Here is a 27,931-nt window from a genome sequence, read left to right as displayed (position 1 = left end):
AGCTGCGAGAATATTGCTAGCGAAGAATTAGAAGAAACAAGATCTACCGCTCGATCAGATGCGTCCGTCTCTACCCTCATCGGCTTCTGTAGATCTACGTGCAAGAGCTATTCCTCCGACGCAAACACTTTCTTTAGCTGTTCAAATGCTTGCTGCGCCTCTTCCGTCCAGGCGAATTTCTTTTTACTACTGAGACAATCGGTGATGGGCGCCGTTAAGTGGGCAAAGTTTTTGATGAACTTCCGATAGAAGTTTCCAAACCCCAGGAATCTCTGCACGTCCTTCCTGGTTCTGGGTGTCTTCCATTCCAGTACCGCTTGGACTTTACTGGGATCCATGGCCAATCCCTTGTCTGACAAACAGTACCCCAGGAACTCCACCTCTCTGGTATGGAACTGGCACTTCTCCAGTTTTACCCACAGCTGGTTTGCTTGCAGCCTGCTTAGGACCTCCCGGACATCTCGGACATGCTGCTCCTCGTCCTCTGAGTAGACTAACACATCGTCTAAGGAGGCCACACAGTTCTTATAGAGCAGAGGTCCCAGGACGTGATGCATGAAGGATTGGAAGCAGGCTGAGCCCGCCTGTAATCCGAAGGGCATAACGAGATACTCAAAGGCCCCCAAGGAGGTGAACATGGTGGTCTTCCATTCATCCCCCTTCCTCATCCGTATCAGGTTATACGCCCCCCTCAGGTCCAGCTTGGTAAAAATCTTTCCCTTCCTCACTCTGGTCAGAATGACGTCAATCCTGGGCATGGGAAAGGCCACTGGTTCTGACACCGAATTGACGGCCCGGAAGTCCACGACCAGCCTGGGTTTTTTCGAGTCCTTTTTGTCCACAAAAAACACTGGGCTGCCCCCCACCGCTCTTGACTCCCTGATGAACCCTCGTTTCAGGTTCTTGTCTATGAACTCCCTTAACACCTGCATCTCCCTGTCCGACATAGCGTACAGTTTGCCCACTGGTAGCTGGGCTCCTGGGAGTAGGTTAATTTGACAGTCAAAGGGTCTATGCGGGGGCAGTCTATCTGCTTCCTTCTCGCTGAAAACATCACTCAGGTCTGCGTATTGTGGTGGTATTTCTCCCTTTTCTCCCACCACCATCCCTGCCAGACTTGCCCTAGCCAACTCCTGAGTTTCTCTGCCCTTGCAGTGTTCTAGGCAATGAGCTGACCCAAAAGAGACTGTCCACTGGTGCCATCCCACTAGCGGGTCATGTAACGCCAGCCAGCTCATTCCTAATATGATGGGCGGCCCCGCCAGGGTGGCTACGTGAAATGCAATGACCTCCATGTGCCTTGCCACCCTCATTGTCATGGGGACCGTTTGTTGGCTCACTTCCCCTCCCAGAAGTTCCCTCCCATCAATTGTGGTCACCTGCAAGGAATTCCTTAAGGGCAGCGTCCGTATCTGGTGCTCTGATGCAAACTCCTTACTCATGAAATTGCAGGAGCTGCCTGAGTCTAACAGGGCTTTTATCGCGAGTGGATGTCCATTGGGTAGCTCTAGCAGCACCTCTACGACTAGAGCCGCTCTTGGGGGTTCAGGCTTGGGCACGTTCACTGATCCTTGGTCTGGCTGCTGTGCCCTGTCGCTGGCAGCCAGGCATTGGCTTTTACCTGCTCCTTAACCCCCTCCTCCTCACTCCCAACAGCTCCCACCATTCCTTGCCATCCCTTCCTTTGTGGGCACACTCTGGCAAAATGTCCTGGCTGTTGACAAAGGAAGCATTTTTTGGCGCTCTTCCCCTCCTTCTGCCGCCCTTCGTTGACGTTTGAAATTCCGCGCGCGCACGCAGTCCCAATCTCCATCGGTTCCACTGGTGGGGAAGGTTGCTCCGGCATCTCAGGAATGCAGAAATCACTCCAACACTCTCCTCTCCCTTCCCGCTTCTCCAGAGCCCTTGCCTCTTGGTGTGCTCCAATCGCAAGAGCCAATTTGGTCAGCTGATCCATAGACTCCGGACGGGGCGCGCGGGAAAGTTCATCTTTCACCGCCGGGGCTAGCCCTTCTTCAAACAGCATTTGAATTGGGTCCGAAGACAGGTCCCACCCCAATTTATGTATGAGCATGGTAAACTGTGTCCAATACTCTCGGACGGGCTGATTCCCCTGTTTGCATGCCATTAACTGTCTGCGTACCACGCCCTGTTCAATCTGACTGGAAAACATCAAGTCCATCGCGATAAAGAATTTTCTCAAGTCTTTTATTCGATGCCATCAGGGGCCTCACCCATTCTCTAGCTCTCCCCTCGAGGTGCCCAATCACAAAAGCCACTCTCAATTCTTCATCGGCAAAGTCATCAAGCTGCAGGTTCAGTGCGTACTGCATTTCTGTCTTAAAGGCTTGGTAGCTTCTTGGGTCACCCCCAAATTTCTGTACCAACCCCGGTACCTTCCTTGCGATGGGGGTGGGCTTCCCCTGTGCATCCTGAGCTCTCCTCTCCTCGAGACGCGCCGTTAGCAGCGCCAGCTGGTGTTCCAATGCTCTGTTTCTCTCCTCCAGAGTTGGTCCCGCTCCAGCTCCTCCCGCTGCTCCGTCTCCAGTTGGGTTGCTCATGATGCCTCTCTTTCGCACACGCAGCGTCGAAGTTTTAAGGGCATCAACTAAATTTTAAGGGCATCAACTAAATAGAATCCCCCTAGAGGGGAGTTTTGGAATACTGTAAGAAATGGCTGTCAGTGGAAATTTACTAGCAGAACTGGACAGAACATTTGATCTCCTGGGAAAATTCCAGGAGCAGTGCAACATCTTATCAACAAAAGTAACAGAGCTGAATGATACTGTAAACAACTCTGTGGGAACAGGAAAAGACTTGACAGAAGTTTTCGACTTTGAACAAATAACCCTTGGAGTTGAAACAGAAACGGCTGCAGCTGAGGAAACGAAGTTTGAAAAACCCCAAGAGATATATCAGGACATGCTGGAAATTAAGGAGGAAGCCACAAGGTTGCGGAAGTTAAAACTGAGCCAGAGGCCTGGAAGTATAAACTTGATTGAGATGGAAATGGGAGCTTTTGGGACATACAGACTCGAAAGACTTAAGATACAAAATCTGAGCCCCATTTCTAAAGATAGAGGCCTGCTCGGAAGAAAACTGGACATTATTGGGACAGAGCTTCTTCGAGAGTCGATGTTGAAAATAAAGGACTACCATATAAAGGACTATCAAAAAGACTGGCAGAGAGAAACTGAGAGAGGTTTAAAAGCCTCTGGTGTTTGGGATCCAGGTTGAGAAATGGACGTATTTATGGATACTGGTTTGGGGATCAAAACCGGGAAAGGGAGGAAGAGATTTGGGAATCCGAAAGGTGATATAATCTGTTAGATTTTGTCTATATGTTTATCTCTCTTTTTTGTAATTTTTATGGAATGTGGAAAATCGTGGAAGAGAAATTTGGGCCGACCTTAGGAAAAAGGTTTAAGATTAAGTTAGAATTGGGTGTTTGTTAAATTAAATTTAAGAACTTACTGAATAGATAGGTAAGTAATTATAATACAGAAGGGGGAGGTGGAGGAGGTCGAGGAAATAAGGTTTAGGAGAATTTTTTTTAAATTTTATGTTTGTATGTTCTTGTTTGTTTATGTGTGTGTTGTTTTGTCTTTAATCTGTGTTGGAAAACCAATAAAAATTATATTTAAAAAAAAAACAAATTTGCAGATGACACCAAACTGGGAGGGGTGGCTAACACCCCAGAGGACAGGATCACACTTCAAAACGACCTTGACAGATTAGAGAACTGGGCCAAAACAAACAAGATGAATTTTAACAGGGAGAAATGTATTGCACTTGGGCAAAAAAAATGAGAGGCACAAATACAAGATGGGTGACACCTGGCTTGAGAGCAGTACATGTGAAAAGGATCTAGGAGTCTTGGTTGACCACAAACTTGACATGAGCCAACAGTGTGACACAGCAGCTAAAAAAGCCAATGCAATTCTGGGCTGCATCAATAGGAGTATAGCATCTAGATCAAGGGAAGTAATAGTGCCACTGTATTCTGCTCTGGTCAGACCTCACCTGGAGTACTGTGTCCAGTTCTGGGCACCACAGTTCAAGAAGGACACTGACAAGCTGGAACGTGTCCAGAGGAGGGCAACCAAAATGGTCAAAGGCCTGGAAACGATGCCTTATGAGGAACGGCTAAGGGAGCTGGGCATGTTTAGCCTGGAGAAGAGGAGGTTAAGGGGTGATATGATAGCCATGTTCAAATATATAAAAGGATGTCACATAGAGGAGGGAGAAAGGTTGTTTTCTGCTGCTCCAGAGAAGCGGACACGGAATAATGGATCCAAACTACAAGAAAGAAGATTCCACCTAAACATTAGGAAGAACTTCCTGACAGTAAGAGCTGTTCGACAGTGGAATTTGCTGCCAAGGAGTGTGGTGGAGTCTCCTTCTTTGGAGGTCTTTAAGCATAGGCTTGACAACTGTTACGGCAAAATCTGGGTGCGAGGCTGCTCTGCCACCCAGCTCATCGGACTAAGTCCGTGGGTCCCTGCGGAGGAAAAATGAGCTCAGCCGTAGACAGGAGCAAACTGCAGAAGATCCAAGTTTATTGCGCAACAGGTTCAAGGCGAGATTGAAGAGTGAGAAAGGGGTGACATGAGTTTTTGAAACTCCCTCCATGTCCCAGAATACAGTGCAAAACACGTCATGAATACATTAAAGAGAGGTTTGGTTACACAGATTACATCATGAATATATTAAAGGGAGGTTGGGTTACACAGATCAGCACTTCAGGAAGGTGGGGGGGTTACACAGATTAACATATGGAGGAGGGAGGGGGGAATATGCAGAGCTGGAGATATGCACAGATAAACACTTCCTGGGGATGAGAAAACAATGGTCCCAAATATGCATAGTCTGCCACCTGACATTGTCTGGAGGAAAGGCTGATCAGAGCAATTTGAAAGGATTAGGGTCTTGACACCTTGCTTGAGGGATTATGCTGGACAGGGGAGGTGTGATGGAGTCCTAGAGTAATTGAGCAAACTGGCACGCTGATTTTCTATGAATTTTATAGATTTTAGTCCCTTTTGACATTGACAATTGGAAATAAATTGATATATTGTAGCGAAAAAGAAGGTGAAGAAGACATGCCCCCCCCCTTCCGTAACACAACCATATGTCAGGCGTGCTCTGATGGTGTTTCCTGCTTGGCAGGGGGTTGGACTCCATGGCCCTTGTGGTCTCTTCCAACTCTATGATTCTGTGATTCTATTCTATGATTCATCCCTCGCTAGCAGGACCAATGGGGAGGGATGATGGAAACTGTAGTCCCGGGAGCTGCTTGGGACCCAACTTTGGGAAAGCCTCATTTAAAGCAACTTTTGCGTTTGGCCCGCAAAGATGGGACCTGTCCATGTTTGTATTTTCTTGTATTTTGTTTTTCTCATGACCTTTGTGCGGTTTTTAAAATTTCTTAAAAGGGAAAATTGAAAGCGAAATTGTATGGCAAGTTGCGAAAGAAAAAAAGGTTGCATTTGGAAAAAAAACACACAAAGAAAACCTGGGGACACTCCTGCGTGTGAGAGGACTCTCCTGTATGTGAGTGTCTGAGGGCCCTGCTCCTTCCTGCCACTCACCATCTGGCCTGGGGTGGGGCCTGAAGCCTCATAAGGACTGCTTTTTTTTATTTTGAATTTTTTGTATGTGGGGTGGGGTGGGGTGGGGTGGATGTTTATTGGGCCTGGGAATTTGTTTGATTTTATGTTTTTGTAATTTTTGTAATTTTTATTGTTTTTTGTTTGTACTGTTTTATTTGTATTGGGTTTTTTTTAAAAAAGGGGTTATTTTGTTCTTAAGGGGAGGGGTCAGGGCTGCCGGGTAATGGGCCCCAGCCCACAAAATGGCTGGGATATGTTTCACAGGGGGGAATGCACTGGGACAACCGATCTCAGTGATCACGGGTAGGAGGAGGAGTTACGCTAAGACCAGACCATGTCATTACAGAGGAGGCAGGTTTAGTCGTTGTCTGAGGACTATCCCTGCCTCCAGGTCTGGTCCTGACCGCATGAATACTGGAATCAGCAAGGGATACCCACATGACCTGAAAGTGTTGCTGTGCAATGCCAGGTCAATGATTCATAAGACCACTGCCATCCATGACTTGATCATGGATGGGGGACTTGACCTGGCATGTGTAACAGAGACTTGGTTGGATGAAGCAGATGGGCCTGTCCTTGCCGCTGCTTGTCCACCAGGTTTCTCTTACGCACAGCAACCCAGGTCATGTGGACGGGGAGGGGGGGTTGCAGTGATTTTTAGGAAGTCATTTGTTTGCACCAGGCGTCCTATTGGGAAGACCCAGTTTTCTGAGTGCATGTTCTGGAAGTTGGGCAATAGGGGCAGTACAGGATTCCTTTTGGTGTACCGACCTTCCCGCTGCACCAAGGATTCCCTGCCCGAGCTGCTTCAGGTCGTGGCGGATGTTCTCCTGGAGACACCTAGCTTGGTTGTCCTAGGGGATTTTAACATCCATGCCGACACGACCTTACAAGGGGCCGCTCGGGACTTCGTGGAAAGCATGGCCTCCATGGGGCTGTCCCTGAATAAGTCTGGCCCAACCCATAGCCGCGGACATGCCTTGGACCTGGTGTTTACCTCTACAGATGTTGGTGATCTGACACTAAGTAAAAGTGAAACGAAAGAAGTGCCATGGTCACTTCCTGGTGCAACTGGACTTCTCTGCGACCCATCCCCTCTGCAGGGAGGTGGGACCGATTCGGATGGTCCGCCCCCGCCACTTAATGGATCCAAATGGTTTCCAGAGAGTGGTAGGGGATGCTTTATCCCATGTTGATGGCCTTTCAGCCGATTCCCTGGTGGCCCGCTGGAATGTGGAGTTAACCAGGGCTATTGACTGTTTGGCTCCGAAGCGCCCTCTCCGATTGCATGGAGCCCGGAGAGCCCCGTGGTTTTCCACGGATCTGAGGGCAATGAAACAATCGTTGAGACGGCTAGAGCGCCGGTGGCGGATAACTCATTCCGAATCTGACCGGACACAGGTTAGAGCTCAACGTCGAGCCTACCAAGTGGCGATAGCGACGGCGAAGAAGACTTTCTTCACCGCCTCTATTGCATCTGCAGAAAACAGCAGCAGGAGACTCTTTCAGGTGGTTCACAATTTAGCGGAACCACCTGTAACATCGGGGCCCAGTACGGGCCACATGTTCTCCTGCAATGATTTTGCAAATTTTTTTGCAGATAAAATCGCTCAGATTCGGGAAGTAGACTCCACCGTGGGAGCAGGGCTGGGGCGGGAGAGTGCTAGAATCCTGTCTGGTCAAGTTGTGTGGGATCAATTCCAATCTGTTACCTCCAAGGATGTGGACAGGCTGCTTGGACGAGTGAAGCCAACCACCTGTCTCCTGGATCCTTGCCCATCCTGGCTTATAAAAGCTAGCCGGGAAGGACTGGGCGATGGGCTTCGTGGGGTGGTGAATGCTTCCCTCCGTGAGGGAGCCTTCCCAGACCCGCTGAAAGAGGCGGTTATTAAACCGCTTCTTAAAAACCCATCTTTAGATGCGGCCACGATGGCCAATTATCGCCCAGTCTCAAACCTTCCATTCTTGGGCAAGGTGATTGAGCGAGTGGTTGCTGAACAACTCCAGGCACGCCTGGAAGAAGCGGACCATTTGGATCCCTTCCAGTCGGGATTCAGGCCTCATCATGGGACTGAAACTGCCTTGGTCGCACTGGTTGATGATCTCCGGCGGGCTAGGGACAAAGGTGAGAGCTGTTTCCTAGTTCTGCTGGATCTCTCAGCGGCGTTTCATACCATCAACCATGACATCCTTCTGGACCGTCTTGAGGGGCTGGGAGCTGGGGGCACTGTCATACAGTGGTTCCGCTCCTTCCTCCTGGGCCGTGTTCAGAAAGTGGTGGTGGGGGATGAGTGTTCAGACCCCTGGGCTCTCACTTGTGGGGTGCCCCAGGGTTCTGTCCTCTCCCCCATGCTTTTCAACATTTACATGCAGCCACTGGGAGAGATCATCAGGAGGTTTGGGCTGGGTGTTCATCAGTATGCAGATGATACCCAGCTCTACCTCTCTTTTAAATCAGAACCAGTGAAGGCGGTGAAGGTCCTGTGTGAGTGTCTGGAGGCAGTTGGAGGATGGATGGCGGCTAACAGATTGAGGTTGAATCCTGACAAGACAGAAGTACTGTTTTTGGGGGACAGGAGGCGGGCAGGTGTGGAGGATTCCCTGGTCCTGAATGGGGTAACTGTGCCCCTGAAGGACCAGGTGCGCAGCCTGGGAGTCATTTTGGACTCACAGCTGTCCATGGAGGCACAGGTCAAATCTGTATCCAGGGCAGCTGTTTACCAGCTCCATCTGGTACGTAGGCTGAGACCCTATCTGCCTGCAGACTGTCTCGCCAGAGTGGTACATGCTCTGGTTATCTCCCGCTTGGACTACTGCAATGCGCTCTACGTGGGGCTACCTTTGAAGGTGACCCGGAAACTACAACTAATCCAGAATGCGGCAGCTAGACTGGTGACTGGGAGCGGCCGCCGAGACCATATAACACCGGTCTTGAAAGACCTACATTGGCTCCCAGTACGTTTCCGAGCACAATTCAAAGTGTTGGTGCTGACCTTTAAAGCCCTAAATGGCCTCGGTCCAGTATATCTGAAGGAGCGTCTCCTCCCCATCGTTCTGCCCGGACACTGAGGTCCAGTTCCGAGGGCCTTCTGGCGGTTCCCTCACTGCGAGAGGCCAAGTTACAGGGAACCAGGCAGAGGGCCTTCTCGGTAGTGGCGCCCGCCCTGTGGAATGCCCTCCCACCAGATGTCAAAGCGATAAACAACTACCTGACATTCAGAAGACATCTGAAGGCAGCCCTGTTCAGGGAAGTTTTTAATATGTGACATTTTAGTGTATTTTTCATCTCTGTTGGAAGACGCCCAGAGTGGCTGGGGAAACCCAGCCAGATGGGCGGGGTACAAATAATAAATTATTATTATTATTATTATTATTATTATTATTATTATTATTATTATTATTACTGGGGGGTGGCCTCCTCAAATATTTTATGGGGGGGCGCAAAGACCCCTAGGAATTTAAGAGTGGCTGTATTCCCTACACCCACAGGTCTCAGGAGGCTTAGAACATAAAAACACAACATAAAAACACAAAACATCACATGTTAAAATAGCATTAGATGTCATTAAGAAAAAGGCCTGGTTAAAACGGTGTGGATTTGCCAGGCTCCTAAAGCTGTATAATGGTTTTTCCAATCTTTGTATGGATTCTTTGATGGGAAGTGAGTTTAGAGGTAACAGTGAAGCTTTTTCCACATTCCACACACTGATAGGGTTTCTCCCCTGTATGAATTCTTTGATGGGCAGTGAGATTGGAGCTGGTACTGAAGCTCTTTCCACATTCCACACACTGATAGGGTTTCTCCCCTGTATGAATTCTTTGATGGGAAGTGAAACTGTGGCTGTGACTGAAGCTCTTTCCACATTCCACACACTGATAGGGTTTCTCCCCTCTTTGAATTCTTTGATGGGAAGTGAGATGGGTGCTCTGACTGAAGCTCTTTCCACATTCCACGCACTGATAGGGTTTCTCCCCTGTATGAATTCTCTGATGGGAAGTGAGATGGTGGCTGTAACTGAAGCTTTTTCCACATTCCACACACTGATAGGGTTTCTCCCCCGTATGAATTCTTTGATGGGAAGTGAGAGAGGAGCTATGAGTGAAGCTCTTTCCACATTCCACACACTGATAGGGTTTCTCCCCTGTATGAATTTCTTGATGGAAAGTGAGACTGGCTCTGTGCCTGAAGCTTTTTCCGCATTCCACACACTGATAGGGTTTCTCCCCTGTATGAATTCTTTGATGGGAAGTGAGATTGGTGCTCTTCCTGAAGCTCTTTCCACATTCCACACACTGATAGGGTTTCTCCTCTGTATGAATTCTGTGATGGGAAGTGAGAGAGGAGCTATGAGTGAAGCTCTTTCCACATTCCACACACTGATAGGGTTTCTCCCCTGTATGAATTCTTTGATGGGAAGTGAGATGGTGGCTGTAACTGAAGCTTTTTCCACATTCCACACACTGATAGGGTTTCTCCCCCGTATGAATTCTTTGATGGGAAGTGAGAGAGGAGCTATGAGTGAAGCTCTTTCCACATTCCACACACTGATAGGGTTTCTCCCCTGTATGAATTTCTTGATGGAAAGTGAGACTGGCTCTGTGCCTGAAGCTTTTTCCGCATTCCACACACTGATAGGGTTTCTCCCCTGTATGAATTCTTTGATGGGAAGTGAGATTGGTGCTCTTCCTGAAGCTCTTTCCACATTCCACACACTGATAGGGTTTCTCCTCTGTATGAATTCTGTGATGGGAAGTGAGAGAGGAGCTATGAGTGAAGCTCTTTCCACATTCCACACACTGATAGGGTTTCTCCCCTGTATGAATTCTTTGATGGGAAGTGAGACTGTGGCTGTGACTGAAGCTCTTTCCACATTCTATGCACTGATAGACTTTCTTTCCAATGATATTTTGTTGATGGGAAGTGGAACGGGAGTTTTGACTGCAGCTTTCTCCACACTCCAAATTTTTACATGGCTTCTCCTCCCTGGGGATTTTGTCGTGGTCACCTTTGTTCTCAATTTCCGATTCATCACAATCTGCAATGGAGACAAAAAGGGATTAGAGCCTTAGGAACAAATAGAGAACAGAAGGGACTTGGGTGTGTGTTCATTACCTGTGTTGTTTGTCATTAACCAACATATTTATTATGAGATTCTGAAAAGTTGTTGAATGTTGCTTTGTTTGATATAAAGTAGTGGTTAAAATTGTGGAAGACATTTGGGAAAAAGTGTAGTTCTTCTTTTGGAGTAATATTATAAATTTATATATCAATGGAAAGATAATTTGATCAAGAATGTAATCAAGAATGCAATCCAACAAAGTTTGTTCAATTACCTATATTTTATCAAACCTTATAGCCAAATAACCAGAAAAAGGAAGCACAACTTGCTTAGGTTGACTTTTATCAGTGTCTTATGTGATTGCTATCAAGTTGGTCATTTAGTGAGGTTGAAAAACATAATCAAATTAAAGAAATGGCAGAAAGAGTTGACTAATCACCCAGAAAGTGATGTAAAATTGTACTATTAAGTGAACAAGGCTACAGTTATGAAGAAATTAGATGAAAGATTGGGAAAAACTACACCAAAGCTGGCCTTTCTATATTTTTGAAGAGGTATAAAGAGACTCAGTCACTACAAAATCAGAGTGGTAAAGGCGGGAAAAGGTGCACAAAGGCAAGTGACGATCGAAGAATGAAGAGACTGTGCCTACATGACAGAAGAATATCATCTGGGTGGATACAAGATGACATGGTACAATGTAATGTGAAGTTGAGCGCAAGGACTGGTCTAAATGTTAGAATTCTAAGAAAAAGCCATTGTTATCTCTCAAGCAAAGGTTGAAAAGATTAAACCCATGTTAACTGGACAGCAGAACAGTGTTATTTGGAGCAATGAGACCCAAATCTCCTTGCTTGGTAGTGATGGTATGAAATACCCGAGGAGAAGACTCAGATAAGATTTACATCCTACTTGCATTACACTGACCGTGAAACACCCAGACAGTGTGATGATCTGAGGTTGTATGGCACCAAAAGGTGTGGGCAGAATTTGCATCATTAATGGGAATATAAATGCTCCAAAATGCATAAACAAAATACTTGAGCCCAAACTGAAGTGTTCCGCAGGTGATCTTGTCGCGAATTCCTCGCGGCGCTTTTAGCAGAAACGCTCAGAGTCCCAAGTTTTTCCAGTGCAGTCTTTTTAATGTGAGCTATATACAGGTATTTACAAAAACAGTCCATACAGAGTACCCGCTCCTTAAGGCAAACAAATACTCTCCACCACAGCATCACCACACCACAGCACAACCACCACACTTACTGTTGAACAGGCTTTCCTTTTAAAACAGGTGATAGCCAATCACATTCCTGCTGAGTCACTCTGACCCAGCACTTCAGAGTATTGCATCAGCCTGTTGAAGCCTGCAGACTTACTCATCATCCTGCGAATCCCAACACTCCTCCTTAAGTCAAAGGCTTGAGACCTAATAATTCTCTTAAGTCTCGAAATTTAGGAGCATCCAAACATTTTGTATACAAATCCGCCACATTATATTTTGTGTTACAGTGCTGTACCTTTAACACATTTCTTTCCAAAGCATTTTTCACATTTCTGTATCTTATAGCAATATGTTTACTCTTGCTCTTAAAGTTCTGTTGGTTAGCAAGCTGTTGTGCAGCCATGTTGTCACTTAGCACAGTGATTGGCATTTCAGAAGGTATTCCAAGTTCTTTTGTTAGAGAAGCAAACCACTCTATATGTGACACACATTCGCTTATGGCTGAGTAACTCTGCTTCACAAGTACTTGTGGCAACAAATGTTTGTTTCTGGGATTTCCACTGAACCAGGGCATTTCCAATATATATGGCATAGCCAGTGGTAGACTTTCCATTTTCTCTGTCCCCCCCAGCTGGCATCAGTGTATGCATACACTTGCTGATCATATCCTGTATCCAGCACCAGTTTGTAATCTTTTGTGCCTTTCAGATACCTTAGGATTCTTTTAAGTGCTACCCAATCTCTCTGAGCCGGGTCTGCACTTCTTTGGCTTAACATGTGCACTGCCAATGTTATGTCGGGTCTTGTCCAACAACTTAAATATAACAGAGAACCCAACAGAGAATGAAACGCTGCTGCATTCTCACATTTTTGTCCTTCTGGTTCATTTGTGTACTGGGTAGTTATGGGAGTGTCAACCTCATTTGCCCTCTCCATTCCATATGTCTTTAGTAACTTTTCGATTTTTTCCTTCTGACTCAGAGAGTAGATGCCCTTTTCATTTCTCTGAACCTCTACTCCTAAGTAATTCTGAATCTCTCCCAAATACTTCAGTTTGTATTTGTTACCTAGGCTGTTTATAAACCAAGACACTTGCTTTTGTGCAGTTGTTATTAGACAGATATCAACATACAAAAGTAAATAAAAACACTTCCTTGCACCATTGCTGAATATAAACAGGAATCAGCCAGGCTTTGTTTGAATCCCATCTTTTTCAAAGTTGTGTCTATGCATTGATGCCATAGACGTGCACTTTGGTGCAAACCGTATAGTGCCCTTTGCAGCTTTAACACCATGCTGCCTTTTTCCAGCTCATAACCTGGTATTTGCTGTAAATACACCTCGGTGTCAATAGGAGCATTTAAATATGCTGAGGCAACATCAAAATGATTAACTTTTAACCCTCTCAGACTTGCCATTGCTAAAACTGATTTTACTGTTTCAGCCTTTGCTGTTGGGGCAAACACTTCATCATAATGTATCATTTTCCTTTGTGTAAAGCCCCTTGCAACCAAGCTGGCTTTCCTCTGACAACTACCATCAGCCAGCTTTTTCACTTTAAAAACCCACTTACAGCTTATGGGTTTTTTACCTTCAGGCAATTCTGTAGGTACAAACACATTGTTGTTTAGCAGAGAGTTACTCTCTGCCTGCATTGCCTTTAACCACGCCTCTTTCTCTAGAGTAGGTAACTCTTGCACTTCTTCAAAGTTTTCTGGCTCAGTTACACAAACCTGGTTTATGGTGGCTGGAACCCATTGAGGAGATTTCACCCCTCCCATATCCAATAATCTCCTGAGGAGCCTGCTGATTCTACAGAGAGGAGGAGCAATGTACTGCTCTCTACTTAATTAGTCAGTGAGTGAATTAGTGTGTCAGTCAGTCAGTCAGTGTATCGGAGAGAGAGTGTGTGTTAGAGATTGTGTCTAGAGATAAGATTGCTGCTAAGAGCAGCTGCAGACTCTCAGTGTAGCATTGATTTATGCTTAGATATTTTAGCTCTGTATATAGTTTTGTATCATAGTTGTAGCTATAGAATAAAAGGAAGATATTCTACAGAGCTGCTCTCCGAGTGGTTTATACTCTGCAAAACTCTGCTGCGCAACGACTGTATTATTGTACAAGTGAACCCGGTGCTCTCAGCTCTAAGCTGTGAGTCCACAGCACGGTGACCTGTCCCTGTGAGAAAGGTGGTCGCTGGCAGTGCTACCCAGCTCGCCTAGCCCAGTCGGGGTTGTAGTGCATGAGTCCAGTTGGTACACTGGCTCAGGGGCGATGCTGACACCCATAACGGTCTGGAGGTTGACCTTTATTACTTCTTGCAGACCTCCTCGGTTCATTAATCTCACCCCCAGGGCTACCTTCAGGACAGCTTTTGGCGTGGATTGATTCTGGAGATTTACCTCCTCCTGTCCCAGTTGCACTTTCTTCTCTCCCCTGCTCCATGCTAGCAGCTGGAGAAAAATGCTCAACCTTCACTTCCTCCCTTTCAGTTTCTCTGGGAGAGCTGCCAATTCTTAGCTTTGTTTCAACTGCCTTATCAGGTACGCTCGGCAGTAAAACTTTTTCTGGCAGCAGGTTTGCATGTATCTTGGGCCAATTTCTTTGCTCATTAAAGCTGGCTGATCGACTATAACTCAAAAGATTTTTAGTTATAGATAGGTAGCCGTGTGTATCTGAAGAAGTGTGCATGCACACGAAAGCTCATACCTAGAACTAACTTAGTTGGTCTTTAAGGTGCTACTGGAAGGAATTTTTTTTATTTTGTTTCAAAAGATTTTTATCATCTTCAAACCTGTAGGCTTTTGTACCACTTTCATACCCAAGAAATAGCAACTGCTGTGCCCTTTTCCCACCTTTTCTTCAGTTCTTTACAGGTATGTCAACCCACGCCTTTGTCCCAAAGATTCTCAAATGTTGCAAACTGGGACTTTTGTTATAGAGAATTTTATAGGGTATGTCATCTAGTACCCTTGACCACAAGCGATTCCCAATATAATTCGCGGTCTTAATACTCTCAGCCCAGTACTTAATTGGAAGATTTGCATCTGCTAACAATGCTTTCATTTGTGTCTGCAAGACACCTCCCCTACGCTCTGCTACTCCGTTCTCCTGAGGCATTGTCACATTGGTAAGCCTATGTTTAATCCCTTGGGAACGCAACCAGTTTCTTAGGGAGTGTGTCATAAACTCTCCTCCCCTGTCTGTCTGAAGCACACCTTTTCGCCAAGTTGCCTTTCTACCCTTCTTACCCAGAACTTCAAAGTTTGGGCAACGTCAGACTTTTGCTTTAATGGACAGACCCAGCCAAATCTAGAATAGTAATCCACTAGGATCAAACAGTACTTGTTATGGGAGACACTTGGTGGAAAAGGACCAGTTACATCAGCATGAATCAACTCCAGTAGTTTTTTGGTCTTTGGCTTGCTCTTGTTACTGGGCAAGCCCTGCTTTTAACCTCCTTGCAGATATTGCAGTCTAAGTAATTATCACAACTTTTAATGTTTTTCATCCCCCCACACAACTCCAATGTTTTGTTCAGCACCTTAAAGCTAGCATGAGCCAGACGCCTGTGCAGGAGATGAATACACATATCATGGGTTGGGACATTTTGCACATTCGCAACCTTAGACTCACACTGCAGTACATACATATTAGTTCTAAGGTTAGCATTTGCCAACACTGCCCCATTTTGCTTTATCTGACACTGGTCTCCCACAAAGTTTACTTCAAAGCCTGCTTTTGCCAAGTCTGGAATACTCAGGAGATTGTTTTGCAAACTAGGCACACACAACACATTCCTGAATGTGTGTCCCAGCTGTGGGAACACAACCTCCCCCTCACAAACTACATTAGCTTTCTGGCCCGTAGCAAGACTTACATGTTTTTTGTTTGAAGCCCTAGCATCAGTTAGCAATCCTTTTCTTTTACAAAAGGTTTGAGAAGCTCCACTGTCCAGAACCCACAGCTCTTCCTTTTCTTGACCATCTGCAGACACCCAAGCGGTAGACTCTCTCTGCTGCCTCCTGTGCTTCTGCTGTTTTTGTTGTTTTCTCGGGCAGTCCCGAAGCAGATGTCCACTGGACTTGCAGCAAAAACACCTTTTTACTTTGTTGACCACTGGCTGGTCTGCAGCAGCTCCTCCTGGCTGTTTCTACGGCTCACGACACCTCTGCTCTTCCCAGCTGTTGTTCCCTCTGGGATGCTCCAACAGCTGGACTGAGGTCATCTTTCGCTCTGCACGCCTGTCCTCCTCTGCATACAACCGTCCAGTAACGTATTCCAGAGTCAGCTTATAAGTCTCTACAGACTCGAAGGAATTGACCAGCATATCATAGCTGTTGTCAAGGGAACTCAGGACTATAAAGACTTTGTCCTCTTCCCCCACAGGCCTCCCTCTTAAGGCTAGCTCCTGGAAACAGCCTGTTAGGAATTTTAGGTGGTTCACCAGGGAGTCCCCCGGTTTCTTCCGACACCGGTACAGTCTCCTGGTCAATGTTATCAGTGAGCCAGCTGTCTCTCGCACATGGACAGCCTTGAGTGCATTCCACGCCTCACTTGCCGTCACCTTATCAGCTATGTAGACTAGCTGGCTGTCGTCCACTCCAAGAATGATCGTAGCCAAAGCTTTCTCATCCTTTTCTACCTGGGCCTCTACTAGTGCCAGCTTTTCATCATCGTCCTCATGCTCCTCAGGGGGCTGCGGTGGAGTTTCCACCACCTTCCACAGGCCCTCACGCTTGAGGAAGTGTTGCATGCGGACTGGCCAGATGCTGTAGTTCGTGGCCGTCAGCTTCTCCAGCAACACGCCAGTTCTGGACTGCTCCATCCCTGCAGCTCACCTCCAGCACCCACGGCTAGATAACTGCCACCTGTACTCTTGCGCAGCGGAAGCGTGCTGGGCCCATAACCCTGTCGCAAATTCCTCGCGGCGCTTTTAGCAGAAACGCTCAGAGTCCCAGGTTTTTCCAGTGCAGTCTTTTTAATGTGAGCTATATACAGGTATTTACAAAAACAGTCCATACAGAGTACCTGCTCCTTAAGGCAAACAAATACTCTCCACCACAGCATCACCACACCACAGCACAACCACCACACTTACTGTTCACAGAGTATTTGTAATGGTTGTAAGGGGGTTACTTGTGCGTAAGTTGCCTTCAGTTTTAGTTATATTGCCTGGCCAACCATGCTTTGGCTGACAGCTCACACTCCGTGACCGGTCAGTCACTTGCAGAATCCGTCAGTGGGTGTTTCTTGAACCTCTTCCAGCATAAGAGCTGTTTGACCCCGAGTCTCCTCCTATGTTCCCTGTGTGGAACTTGTCTGCGCAAGTAAGGGGAAGGCAGGGGCGTGTCAGCGCTCTCTCCGCTAGTCTCTGGTGAAGGGTCTTGGAGACCTGTCTCCAATTCCTCCATCTCCCTCTCTTCTCTACTGGTGTTATGCTGAATTCCTTCCCCCCTGCTGGTCCCCTCTCCGGCATCGCTCTGGAGCCCTGCCTCCGCCTCTTGCTCTGATGTCAGTTCCCTGACAGTATTGCATCAGCCTGTTGAAGCCTGCAGACTTACTCATCATCCTGCGAATCCCAACAGATCTTTTCCCAGATACTGAAGCATTTATATATTTATATATTTTTATTTTTATGTATTATTTCAACAGGATTCAACTCTATGTCGTGTTGCTCCTGTGTGCAAAAAGTGCTTTCAAGATAATGATATTTCACTGCTGGAATGGCCTGGGAATAGCCTGGGAACTTTAACCCAATCGGAAATCTTTGGAGCCAACTAAAGAAACTTGTTAGTCAGAAGCAACCCAGCAATAAAGCCCAATTAACAGAGGCAATAATTCAGTCTTGGTTTCCCATTATTACAGATGCAGAACTAAAAACTTGGTTCACTTCATGGGAAGGCGTTGTAAGGCAGATGTTGTTTGGCCCAGTCATGGCATCCCCTCCATCTCCAATGTCAGTCATCTCTTTGGTCAACCCAAGACTGACAGGAGCAAAAACAAAAACAGAAAACCTGAAGCTACTTATCTTTCCTAACAATTCTGAAGCTGACATTTAAGATGGCCTGGGCAGTTGAGACCAGCCCAATCGTGGTAGAAAAAGGAATAATTTGAGGAAGATTTTTCAAAGAAAAAACTATAAGTTACTGTTTATTGTGGGGGTGTTAAGTTCCCAGGTGTTATAGGGCCACTATTGAACTCTGTGAAAATATATGAGGTTGGTCCATAGATGCATTTTTTGAATTTCCAGGCAGATACGACGATCTCACAGGGAGCCTTACCAAGAGAGGCCACGATCCCACGATTCTCCTCCATGACGTCCTTATGCAGAGCTCTCTGTTCAGGATCCAGCAACTCCCACTCCTCATCCTTGAAACAAATTGCAACATCTTCAAAGCACACTGGACCCTAAAAGAAAAAGGGAAATGTCCTCCTCTGAGACAGCAGAAATATGATCTGCTACACAATGCTCTGTTGTTTCCTTCCTGTAAACTGCGGTGTTGTTTCAATAGGATTGCTTTGCTGTACATGTTAATTATGGGTGCTTATTTTATTCTGCATTTTAATTATGGGTATTCGTCTCTGTGCAAATAAGTAGTACTTCACATGTGGTTTTCATTTTTTTAAAATAATATTTATTCAAGTTTTAAAGATTAGAAAAAGAAACAAAGAAAAAATAAATCAATACATAAAAATAAGTCACATCCAAGAAAAAAAACAAAAAACAAAAACAGATAAAAAGGAGAGAAAAAAGAAAAATAATTAGATATAAATACAATCAAAGAGAAAAAAACCCAAGTCAAACCTTTACATAATTTTCTTTCTTTAACTTATTTCCTTGACCTCCTCACACCTCCCCTCTTTGTATTCTAGTTCAAATAGGTATTTCAGCAAATCCTTCATCTTTGTTTTTATCCTAATAATTTATCTTAATATATGGTAATTTTCCATTCTCTCTTTCACCAATTAGCCATCCACTTTTACCTTATTTAATCTTATTTCTCATTAAAACTGATATATTTGAACTTATTCTCTTAAGACGTTTCCCCTAGGGTCATAAAAATTTCATTCCACGATTTTCCCACCTCTCATTAATTTTTTTTTTTTTTTAAAGTCTCGATATATACACTTTAAATTCCCAATTTTCTTTCACCATCTCCCCTGCCCGGTCTCAGCCCCTACCAACAGTTCCATCAACCTCCAACAGTCCATCAACCTGGAGATCTTAAATCCGGGGCTCTTAACTCCTCTTCGTGTCCCATCTGCCGATCTTCTTGATAATCTTTGGTATTAAAAAGCAGTTCTCGGGGGGGGGGGGGCTCCAACCCAACGATGGTCATATTCCTTCTTAGCAGGTCTGCCAGATTTCCATAGTTAAGGATAGGGCCCATAAAGTATTCCAAATCTTGTTTCACACTTCTTCCAAGTCCGGCGGTGCGCGTTTCCGGTGTGGAAGGGTTTCGGCTGTGAACGCGAACCCAGTCCGGTAAGGAGGGGGAAAAGGGGGTGCCGAAGGGCGAGAGCACCCCAGATACACGCCCGGAGGGTGTCCGGAGATACAGGGAGCCAGCGGAGACCAGACGCGGCTTGCTCCGCTGTCAGGTAGCCTTGTAAAAGGTGAAGAGAACAGCGGCGCTAGGCAGCAGGTCCGAGGCAGCCATTTCCTCCCCCCCCTCCAACAAAGGACAGCCCAGCCCTCGCCGGGGATTAGCGCCCCGTTTCCAAACACAAGAAACCCGGAGAAAGAACTAAGCTTAAAGGTTTAACAATTGTGGAATTAAAGCGTCACGGGTAAAAAGCGAAGTCACAGGGGTTCAGCCCTTATCAGGAATTGATAAACACGCAGAGAAACAGCAGAGCAAGGGTAAACATATCGAACCACCACTAGAGACTATTTTGTTTCCCTAAAAAGACTTTTACACTAAATATCGGACCCCCTCTGAAAAAGAGGTGTCTAAACAGGGAACAGAAGAAGAAGTTACTGAAATTGAACAGTCTAAACAACTTAAAAGGAGCGCTGGGAAACATCAATTTTTTAGCGCTATGCCCAGCGGAAAGCGGAAGAGGAGAGACGCCATTAACGGAAACAGAAGGGGCTAGCGATCAGTTTAAAAAGAACAACAAAGAACAAAAAGAATAATAAAAATTTACCTCTCCAGCAGCTCAGGCGAATTTGATTGGAAACTTGGTGACTGTGCTACTGTTTACCTGTTGATATCCCAGCGCTAGATTGGGCTTATCAGCACTCTCCTTGATCTCAGCGGATTGCTTAAGGATTGGGATACAGCCTCCATTTACGCAGCTGGACCCTTGGCTTGCACGTGCAAAGAGTTTGTTTCCTTGAACTAAACAGCGACAGCCAGCGCTACTCAGATACTCCACCGCTATTTTGTGTTGTCGAATCCTTTGGGTGTTTGGGGTTTGTGCTGTAAGACTCTCTACGCAGTGAGCTTCCCCTTCAGAACTAAGCTATACAACGACAGAGAGCGCCATCTAGTGGACGGAGTGACTATTATATGTAGAACTTTACAATTTGATTTAGCCCTCTCTTCTTCTCTCTCCCCCATTCTTAATCCAACACCTTTACCCCCTGATTTCTCCTTCTCCTCCCTTCCTCCCCCCCTCTTCTTTCCTCTCTCCTCTTCTCTCTCCTTTTTTTTCTCCCCTTTTCTCCCCTTCCTTACCCTTGGTCTCTCACAGGTAGAAGGGGTGTGGATTCTTGACGGGGAAACTTTTGATCCCCCTACCCAAACAATACTCAATAACTTTTTAATTTTTCAGTGCTAATCTAAGGTATATCTAAGGTACATCTCCACTGCCGACGTATGAACTTTCAGATATATGAACCTCAAACCCGTGGGTTTATCTGAATATCCCTAAGGGTGTAACACAGTGAAAAAGAATAAGTGGTTTTACGTGAATAATTTAAGGACGGATAAAAAACTGTGGGGTAGAACTAATCAGGGCAAACTAATCTCAGTTTAAAAGTGTTGTAATCATATTATCTGCTGTACTAAGTATTAAGTATCAGATCTCCTCTAGCATTAAGAATGTCAAACACTGGGAAAAGACCTGAAGGAGGAACACCAGTGGAAAGGAAAGGATCAAAGCAAGAGGGGGACTTCAGAGCAGAGATTTTGAGAATGTTTGCGGAGATAAAACAGAGTGAGACAAATGTAGAGCGTAAACTAGAGCAAGTGGAACACAGAATAGGGGAAGTAGATAAGAAGCTAGACGAAACAGTTAGTGAATTGAAGAGTCAACTGAAAGAGGTATTCAGGAGGACACAGACAGTGGAGGAAGGTTTGAAAAAGACAAAAGCAGAAGTGAGAGATGTAAGGCGCGAGGAGGAAAAGATCAGAGCTGAGATTCTGGATTTGAACAAAAGCCAAGAGGATATGAAAGACTGGATTGCCATGAATGAACTAAGACAGAGGGAGCCTAATCTTAGGATGAGAGGGATACCCGAAGCCCCGGGAGAAAATATAAAAGAGAAACTAATAATAGAATTAGCTCCCTGGCTGGAAGCACCAACAGAAGAGGTTGAAAAGGCAGTGCAATCGGCTTTCAGACTAAAAACTAAGACACCAAAGAATAAAAGAATCGTAGGAGACTGCCTAGTTGTGTTTAAGGATAGAGAAATAAGAAATAGGGTTCTCCAAAAAAACAGAGAGAAAAGGTTAAACATTGAAGGGAATACCATTGTGATTTTTAAAGACATCCCAGTTAGGCTCCTAAAACGTAGGGATACCTATAGAGAATTGGTACAGATACTAAAAAGGAATAACATTGAGTTTAAGTGGGAGTTTCCCGAAGGCATCTCCTTTACATATAGAAGCAAGAGACAAAAATTGTCAAATCCAGAAGAAACAGACAAGTTTTTGAGGAAATATAAAGAACTGAAACCGCAAAGGAGAGGGGGTGGGGGAGGGGAGGGGGGAACCGGGGGGGACTTGGAGGGAGGAGGGAGGAATTCGGGAGGGGAGGAGGGAGAGGAGGGAGTGACGGAAGAAGAAATCTAAAAAAGAAACAACAGCCACTCCTCTTCCTCTCTCTCAATTAAATCAAAATGGTGTTAAAGGTTTACAGTTGGAATGTTAATGGGATGAACGATAAGGGAAAGAGGAATAAAATTGAGTATATTCTGAAGAAGGAAGGCCTAGATGTTATTTGTCTCCAAGAGACGCATATAGCGAGGAAGCACAAAAGAATTTTGATCAATCATAGATTAGGAAATGAATTTATATCCTCAGATCAGAGTAAAAAGAGGGGGGTAGTTATTTACATTAATAAACAAATTGAAGCGAAACAATTATTCAAAGACGAAGAAGGAAGGATATCAGCAGTCCAAATTAACTGGCAGGGAGAAAAGATAATAATAGTGGGAATATATGCCCCCAATGACAATAAATCAGAGTTTTACGGGAGACTTGAAGAAAAGTTATCTGACTACGCAGACCAGAAAATTATATTGTTGGGAGACATGAACGGTGTGGTGTCGTTAGAGTCAGACAGACAAAGGAATACCAAAGGTAAAGAAGGGAAGTTACCCAGAACTTTCTTTTCCCTGGTCCAAAACTGCAACTTAGTGGATATTTGGAGATATAAATACCCCCTGGAAAAACAATACACCTTCCATTCAGAACCCAACGAGTCACTATCAAGACTGGATCAGATTTGGATTTCGAAAGAATTAGTTTTAAGATCGAAAAAGGTAGAGATCCAGGCCAGAACAATCTCAGACCACAACCCAGTAAAAATGGAATTGAAAGGGCAAGAAAGCAGATTAAATAGATGGAAGTTAAAGGACTATCTGTTGGATGACCAAGAGATAGTAGAAAAGGCCCAAAATAGACTAAAAGAATATTTTGAGGATAACTTAGGCAAAGGTACAAAGCCAAGGGTGGTCTGGGATGCAGGCAAGGCGGTGATGCGGGGTTTCTTTATCCAACAGAGCGTAATTAAAAATAAAAAGAGGGAAAAAGGAAAAAAAGAAATCGCACAACAAATAATGGAGAATGAACAGAAATTAAGTCAAAACCCAAAAAATAAGAAAATAAAAGAAAATATCAAGGTACTACAAGCCCAATACGCAATGCTGATAAATAGAGAGATAGAATGGAAGGTTAAAAGATTGAGACAGAGGAATTTTGAATATGCCAACAAACCAGGGAAGCTTTTAGCGTGGCAATTGAAAAAAAGGAAAGAACAGAGTATAATAAATAAGATAGTGGTGGAAGGAGCAGAGATAAACAAGCCAAAAGAAATAAGGAGAGCCTTTACGGACTTCTATGGAGGACTCTTTAAAAATACAGGAAAAAATATGACGAGAAAAATAGAGAGATATCTAAAATCCAAAAATATTAACAAAATTACTACAGCTGCAAAAGAAGAGTTAAACGCCCCAATCGAGACAGAAGAAATTAAAGCAATAATAACAGACCTAAAAAATGGGAAAGCCCCAGGCCCAGATGGGTTAACCAGTAGATACTATAAAGAGTTGGAATCGGTATTGGTGAATCCACTACAAGAAGTGATGAACAACATTCTTAAGGAAAGAGAAATACCAGAGACGTGGAAGGAGGCATTGATTACACTAATCCCCAAACAAGATTCAGACCTAGAACAAATTAAAAATTATAGACCGATCTCCCTGTTAAACATAGATTATAAGATTTTTACAGGAGTCCTGGCAAGGAGACTAAAAACTGTATTGGTAGAAAGTATTCATAAAGACCAAGCCGGCTTTCTGCCAAGAAGGCAAATGAAAGATAACATAAGGAATGTTATCAATATTATAGAATACTTAACAGAAAGATGCGACAAAGAAGGTTTATTGTTATTTGTGGACGCTGAAAAAGCGTTCGACAATGTAAACTGGGAATTCCTGCTGAAACAACTGGAATATATGGAAGTAGGTACTGAATTTTACAATGGGATAAAAGCAATTTATACCGAACAAAGAGCAAGATTAATAATAAATAATGTGGAGTCGACCGAAATAATAGTAACCAAAGGAACAAGACAAGGATGCCCGCTGTCCCCATTATTATTTATAATGATACTAGAGGTTCTACTTAATTCCATTAGAGATAATAAAGAAATCAAAGGAATCAGGGTCGGTCAACACGAATATAAGACTAAGGCTTTCGCAGACGACCTGGTTGTAACAATGGAAGATCCACTCGACTCAATAAAAGAGGTATTGGCAGAATTTGATCAATATGGGGAAGTAACGGGCTTTAAATTAAATAAAAGGAAAACAAAAATAATAACTAAAAATATGTCGGCAGATAAAATCGAGGAACTACAAAGAGAAACAGAAATAGAAGTAACCAAAAAAGTGAAATATCTGGGCATATGGGTAACGTCTAAGAACATAGATTTATTTAAAAACAACTATGAAACAACGTGGAAAAGAGTCAAAAAAGATATAGAAACGTGGGGCAGACTTAAACTGTCATTCTGGGGTAGAATAGCCACAATTAAAATGTCGGTACTTCCAAGAATACTATTTTATTTTCAAAACATCCCGGTGATCAAAGGCACAAAAATATTCAAAACCTGGCACAGGGAGATTTCCAAATTTATCTGGCAGGGAAGGAAGCCGAGAATAAAATTTAAACTATTAACGGATATTAAAGAAAGAGGAGGCTTCGCCCTGCCAGACTTGAAATTATATTCTGAGGCATCATGCCTGTGCTGGGTCAAAACATGGATAAAACTAGAAGAGGCGGAAGTGCTAGACTTAGAAGGCCACGATAATCGATTCGGGTGGCACGCATACTTGTGGCATGAGAGGAAGAAAGTGCACAAAGAATTTGGAAATCACATCTTCAGGGGCCCTCTAATGGAAGTGTGGGAAAGGTACAGAGATGTTTTGGAACCTAAAACGCCACAATGGCTGTCACCACTAGAAGCTATGGCGGTTAAAAAGAGCGATAGGAGAGCCAAATGGGTAACTTACGAACAACTATTAATGAAGGAGGAAGGAAAGTGGAAAATGAGGCCGTACGACCAGGTTAAGTCCCAAGTGTATGACTGGCTGCATTACCATCAGATAAACGGAATGTTTAGGAAAGATGTTAAAGATAAAGGTTATGCTGACAAGAGTTCTAGATTTCAAACCGAGATTTTGGAAAATAATACAAAAACTCTGTCCAAAATGTATAAACAATTATTGGATTGGAACCTAGTTGACGAGGAAGTTAAGGCAGTAATGATACATTGGGCTAGAGATCTGGGTCGCAATATCTATTTTGAAGAGTGGGAAAAACTCTGGAACCAACACCTTAAATTCACGGCCTGTGTGTTATTAAAAGAGAACCTAATGAAAATGTTCTATCACTGGTATCTGACCCCTGCAAAACTAGCAAGAATGTACGGATCTAGCAATAAATGTTGGAAGTGCAGGGAAAAGGAGGGAACTTTCTACCATATGTGGTGGGAATGCCAAAAGGTTAAAGGGTTTTGGGAGAGTATATATAATGAAATGAAGAAAATGTTAAAATATACCTTTGTTAAAAGACCGGAGGCGTTCCTGCTGGGTCTGGTGGGAAGGGAGATCAAGAAGAAAGATCATAAGCTATTCCAATATGCAACAACGCAGCAAGGGTCTTAATAGCCAAAAATTGGAAATTAGAGGGTATACTGTCATTGGAGGATTGGAGATCGAAATTATTAGAATATGCGGAGATGGACAGGTTGACAGGAAAAATCAGATACATAAAGGATCAGAGGTTTGTCAAAGACTGGGAAAGTTTCACAAAATATCTGGAAAATCTAATTGATGATCAGATAACTCTGGTGGGTTTCAAAGATGCTCTGTAAGAGGTAAAGGGTAATGTCCAAAAGGAAATGTACAAATGGAAAGGACTTATGGCATTACAAACAAAGAAACGCAGAAATAATGTTTATTAGTAGTATGGACGATTCGTGGTAAGACTGAAGGAAGTCATCTTCATATAGAATATGTAGAGAATTGTTATGTTTGTTTGTATTTTGATTTTGTAAACCAATAAAAATTATGCACACAAAAAAAAAGTCACATCCAAGAAAAAAAACAAAAAACAAAAACAGATAAAAAGGAGAGAAAAAAGAAAAATAATTAGATATAAATACAATCAAAGAGAAAAAAACCCAAGTCAAACCTTTACATAATTTTCTTTCTTTAACTTATTTCCTTGACCTCCTCACACCTCCCCTCTTTGTATTCTAGTTCAAATAGGTATTTCAGCAAATCCTTCATCTTTGTTTTTATCCTAATAATTTATCTTAATATATGGTAATTTTCCATTCTCTCTTTCACCAATTAGCCATCCACTTTTACCTTATTTAATCTTATTTCTCATTAAAACTGATATATTTGAACTTATTTTCTTAAGACGTTTCCCCTAGGGTCATAAAAATTTCATTCCACGATTTTCCCACCTCTCATTAAATTTTTTTTTTTTTAAAGTCTCGATATATGCACTTTAAATTCCCAATTTTCTTTCACCATCTCCCCTGCCCGGTCTCAGCCCCTACCAACAGTTCCATCAACCTCCAACAGTCCATCAACCTGGAGATCTTAAATCCGGGGCTCTTAACTCCTCTTCATGTCCCATCTGCCGATCTTCTTGATAATCTTTGGTATTAAAAAGCAGTTCTCGGGGGGGGGGGGGGCTCCAACCCAACGATGGTCATATTCCTTCTTAGCAGGTCTGCCAGATTTCCATAGTTAAGGATAGGGCCCATAAAGTATTCCAAATCTTGTTTCACACTTCTTCCAAGTCCAAAGGCCCCAAAGACTCCAATCTCCTCCTGGCTCAGATTCATATCCCAAAAGTCATTTGATCCCCACATAAAGTGATCTCTCCACCTTTCATTTTCCAGATCAAGCCAGGCTCCCATCTCCTGAAACTGGCTTCTCCTAATTACAATCATATAAGGCCTCAACTTATAATCCTCCATTTGCCTCTGTAGGGTTAAGGCTCCCCCTTGCATCACTTTAACAACAACTTTCTCCTTCTCTGGTTTTTCAATTTGTTCAATTGAAAAAGATTCCTGTGCCGGATTCTTGTCGACTTCTTTGCTGATGCCCACTTTTGTTCCCAAAATATCAACACTGGTAGCCATGGCATCTATCTGTTCATGCAGCTTTCCCAATAGATAAAATGTCCTATTCAGTACAGACGCTACTTCTTTCTCTACCGACATCCTTGAAATGTTCAAGGTCAAAGCTGGTTTCTCAGAGCCTTTATCTTTAAAACCAATTTCCCAGCTGCATTCTTGTAACAATGTCCCAAAACTCCCTCTAGAGGGAAACAGTCTCCATTTATCAATCCTTCCAGCACAGTCCCAAAAGTCTCAAAAGTAAATTAGTAACAATTCCAATTACCTTTCCTTCTTTTTAAACGCAGAAACGGACAATGGAAACAAAGTCTTTCTTTTGTATCTTGACAGCTAGCTGTCAAATTTGTCTATTCACCGTCGATGGGCTCCTCACAGACCACTCCCAGATTTAGGGATATGGCACTTCAATTCTTAAATTTTCACCTTCTCCTGCAGGCTTCCCCTGCTTCCAAAGGCGGTATTAGAATAGTTTCAATCAGTGGAGTTTTAATCCTTTACGTAGAACTTTCCAAGACCTTAGTTAACAAGTTCTTTGCTTCAGTCTATTTACAGAAAGGGGAGGTGGACTTCCTGTTTAGACCTTCCCCGTTCAATGCCAAATTAAATTATTTTAAAAGCCCAATTTCCCGTTCTACTCACGGGTTGTTGTTTGAAATCCAACTGTCCACAAGAAAAAGTCAGCGCTCCTTATTGCAAAGTATTGGAAGACATCAGACTTACCAACCCTGGAAGAATGGCAGATGAAGATGACAGACTATATGGGACTTGCAGAGATGACGGGCAGAATCCGAGACCAGGAGAAAGAGACAGTGGAAGAAGATTGGAAGAAATTCAAGGACTATCTTAACAAATACTATAAGATTAAGGAATGTTAGATTGACATGGACTTAAAAATATGGTGGTTTTCAGAGACATTAGAC

The 27,931-nt window shown here is 44.0% G+C and overlaps 2 protein-coding genes across 2 annotated transcripts in view; both read right to left on the bottom strand.

Moving 5' to 3' along the window:
- The window catches only part of LOC310843361 (uncharacterized protein), a 172,562-nt gene that overhangs the window by 142,273 nt on the left and 2,358 nt on the right, over nucleotides 1-27,931 (bottom strand). The window lies entirely within an intron of this gene.
- On the bottom strand, nucleotides 108-27,676 carry LOC310842791 (uncharacterized protein; the record flags this gene model as incomplete). Its single annotated transcript, XM_083734930.1, has 4 exons — nucleotides 27,651-27,676; nucleotides 18,179-18,305; nucleotides 9,739-10,648; nucleotides 108-189 (listed from the first exon to the last, which is right to left on the bottom strand). Exons 2-4 carry the CDS (start codon nucleotides 18,210-18,212, stop codon nucleotides 108-110), a joined length of 1,026 nt encoding a protein of 341 aa, XP_083591056.1. The 5' UTR covers nucleotides 18,213-18,305; nucleotides 27,651-27,676.

This window comes from Podarcis gaigeae (genome assembly GCF_964106915.1).
Source record: "Podarcis gaigeae genome assembly, chromosome: 4".
Lineage (NCBI taxonomy): Eukaryota > Metazoa > Chordata > Lepidosauria > Squamata > Lacertidae > Podarcis > Podarcis gaigeae.
This window is presented reverse-complemented; position numbering and strand designations above follow the sequence as displayed.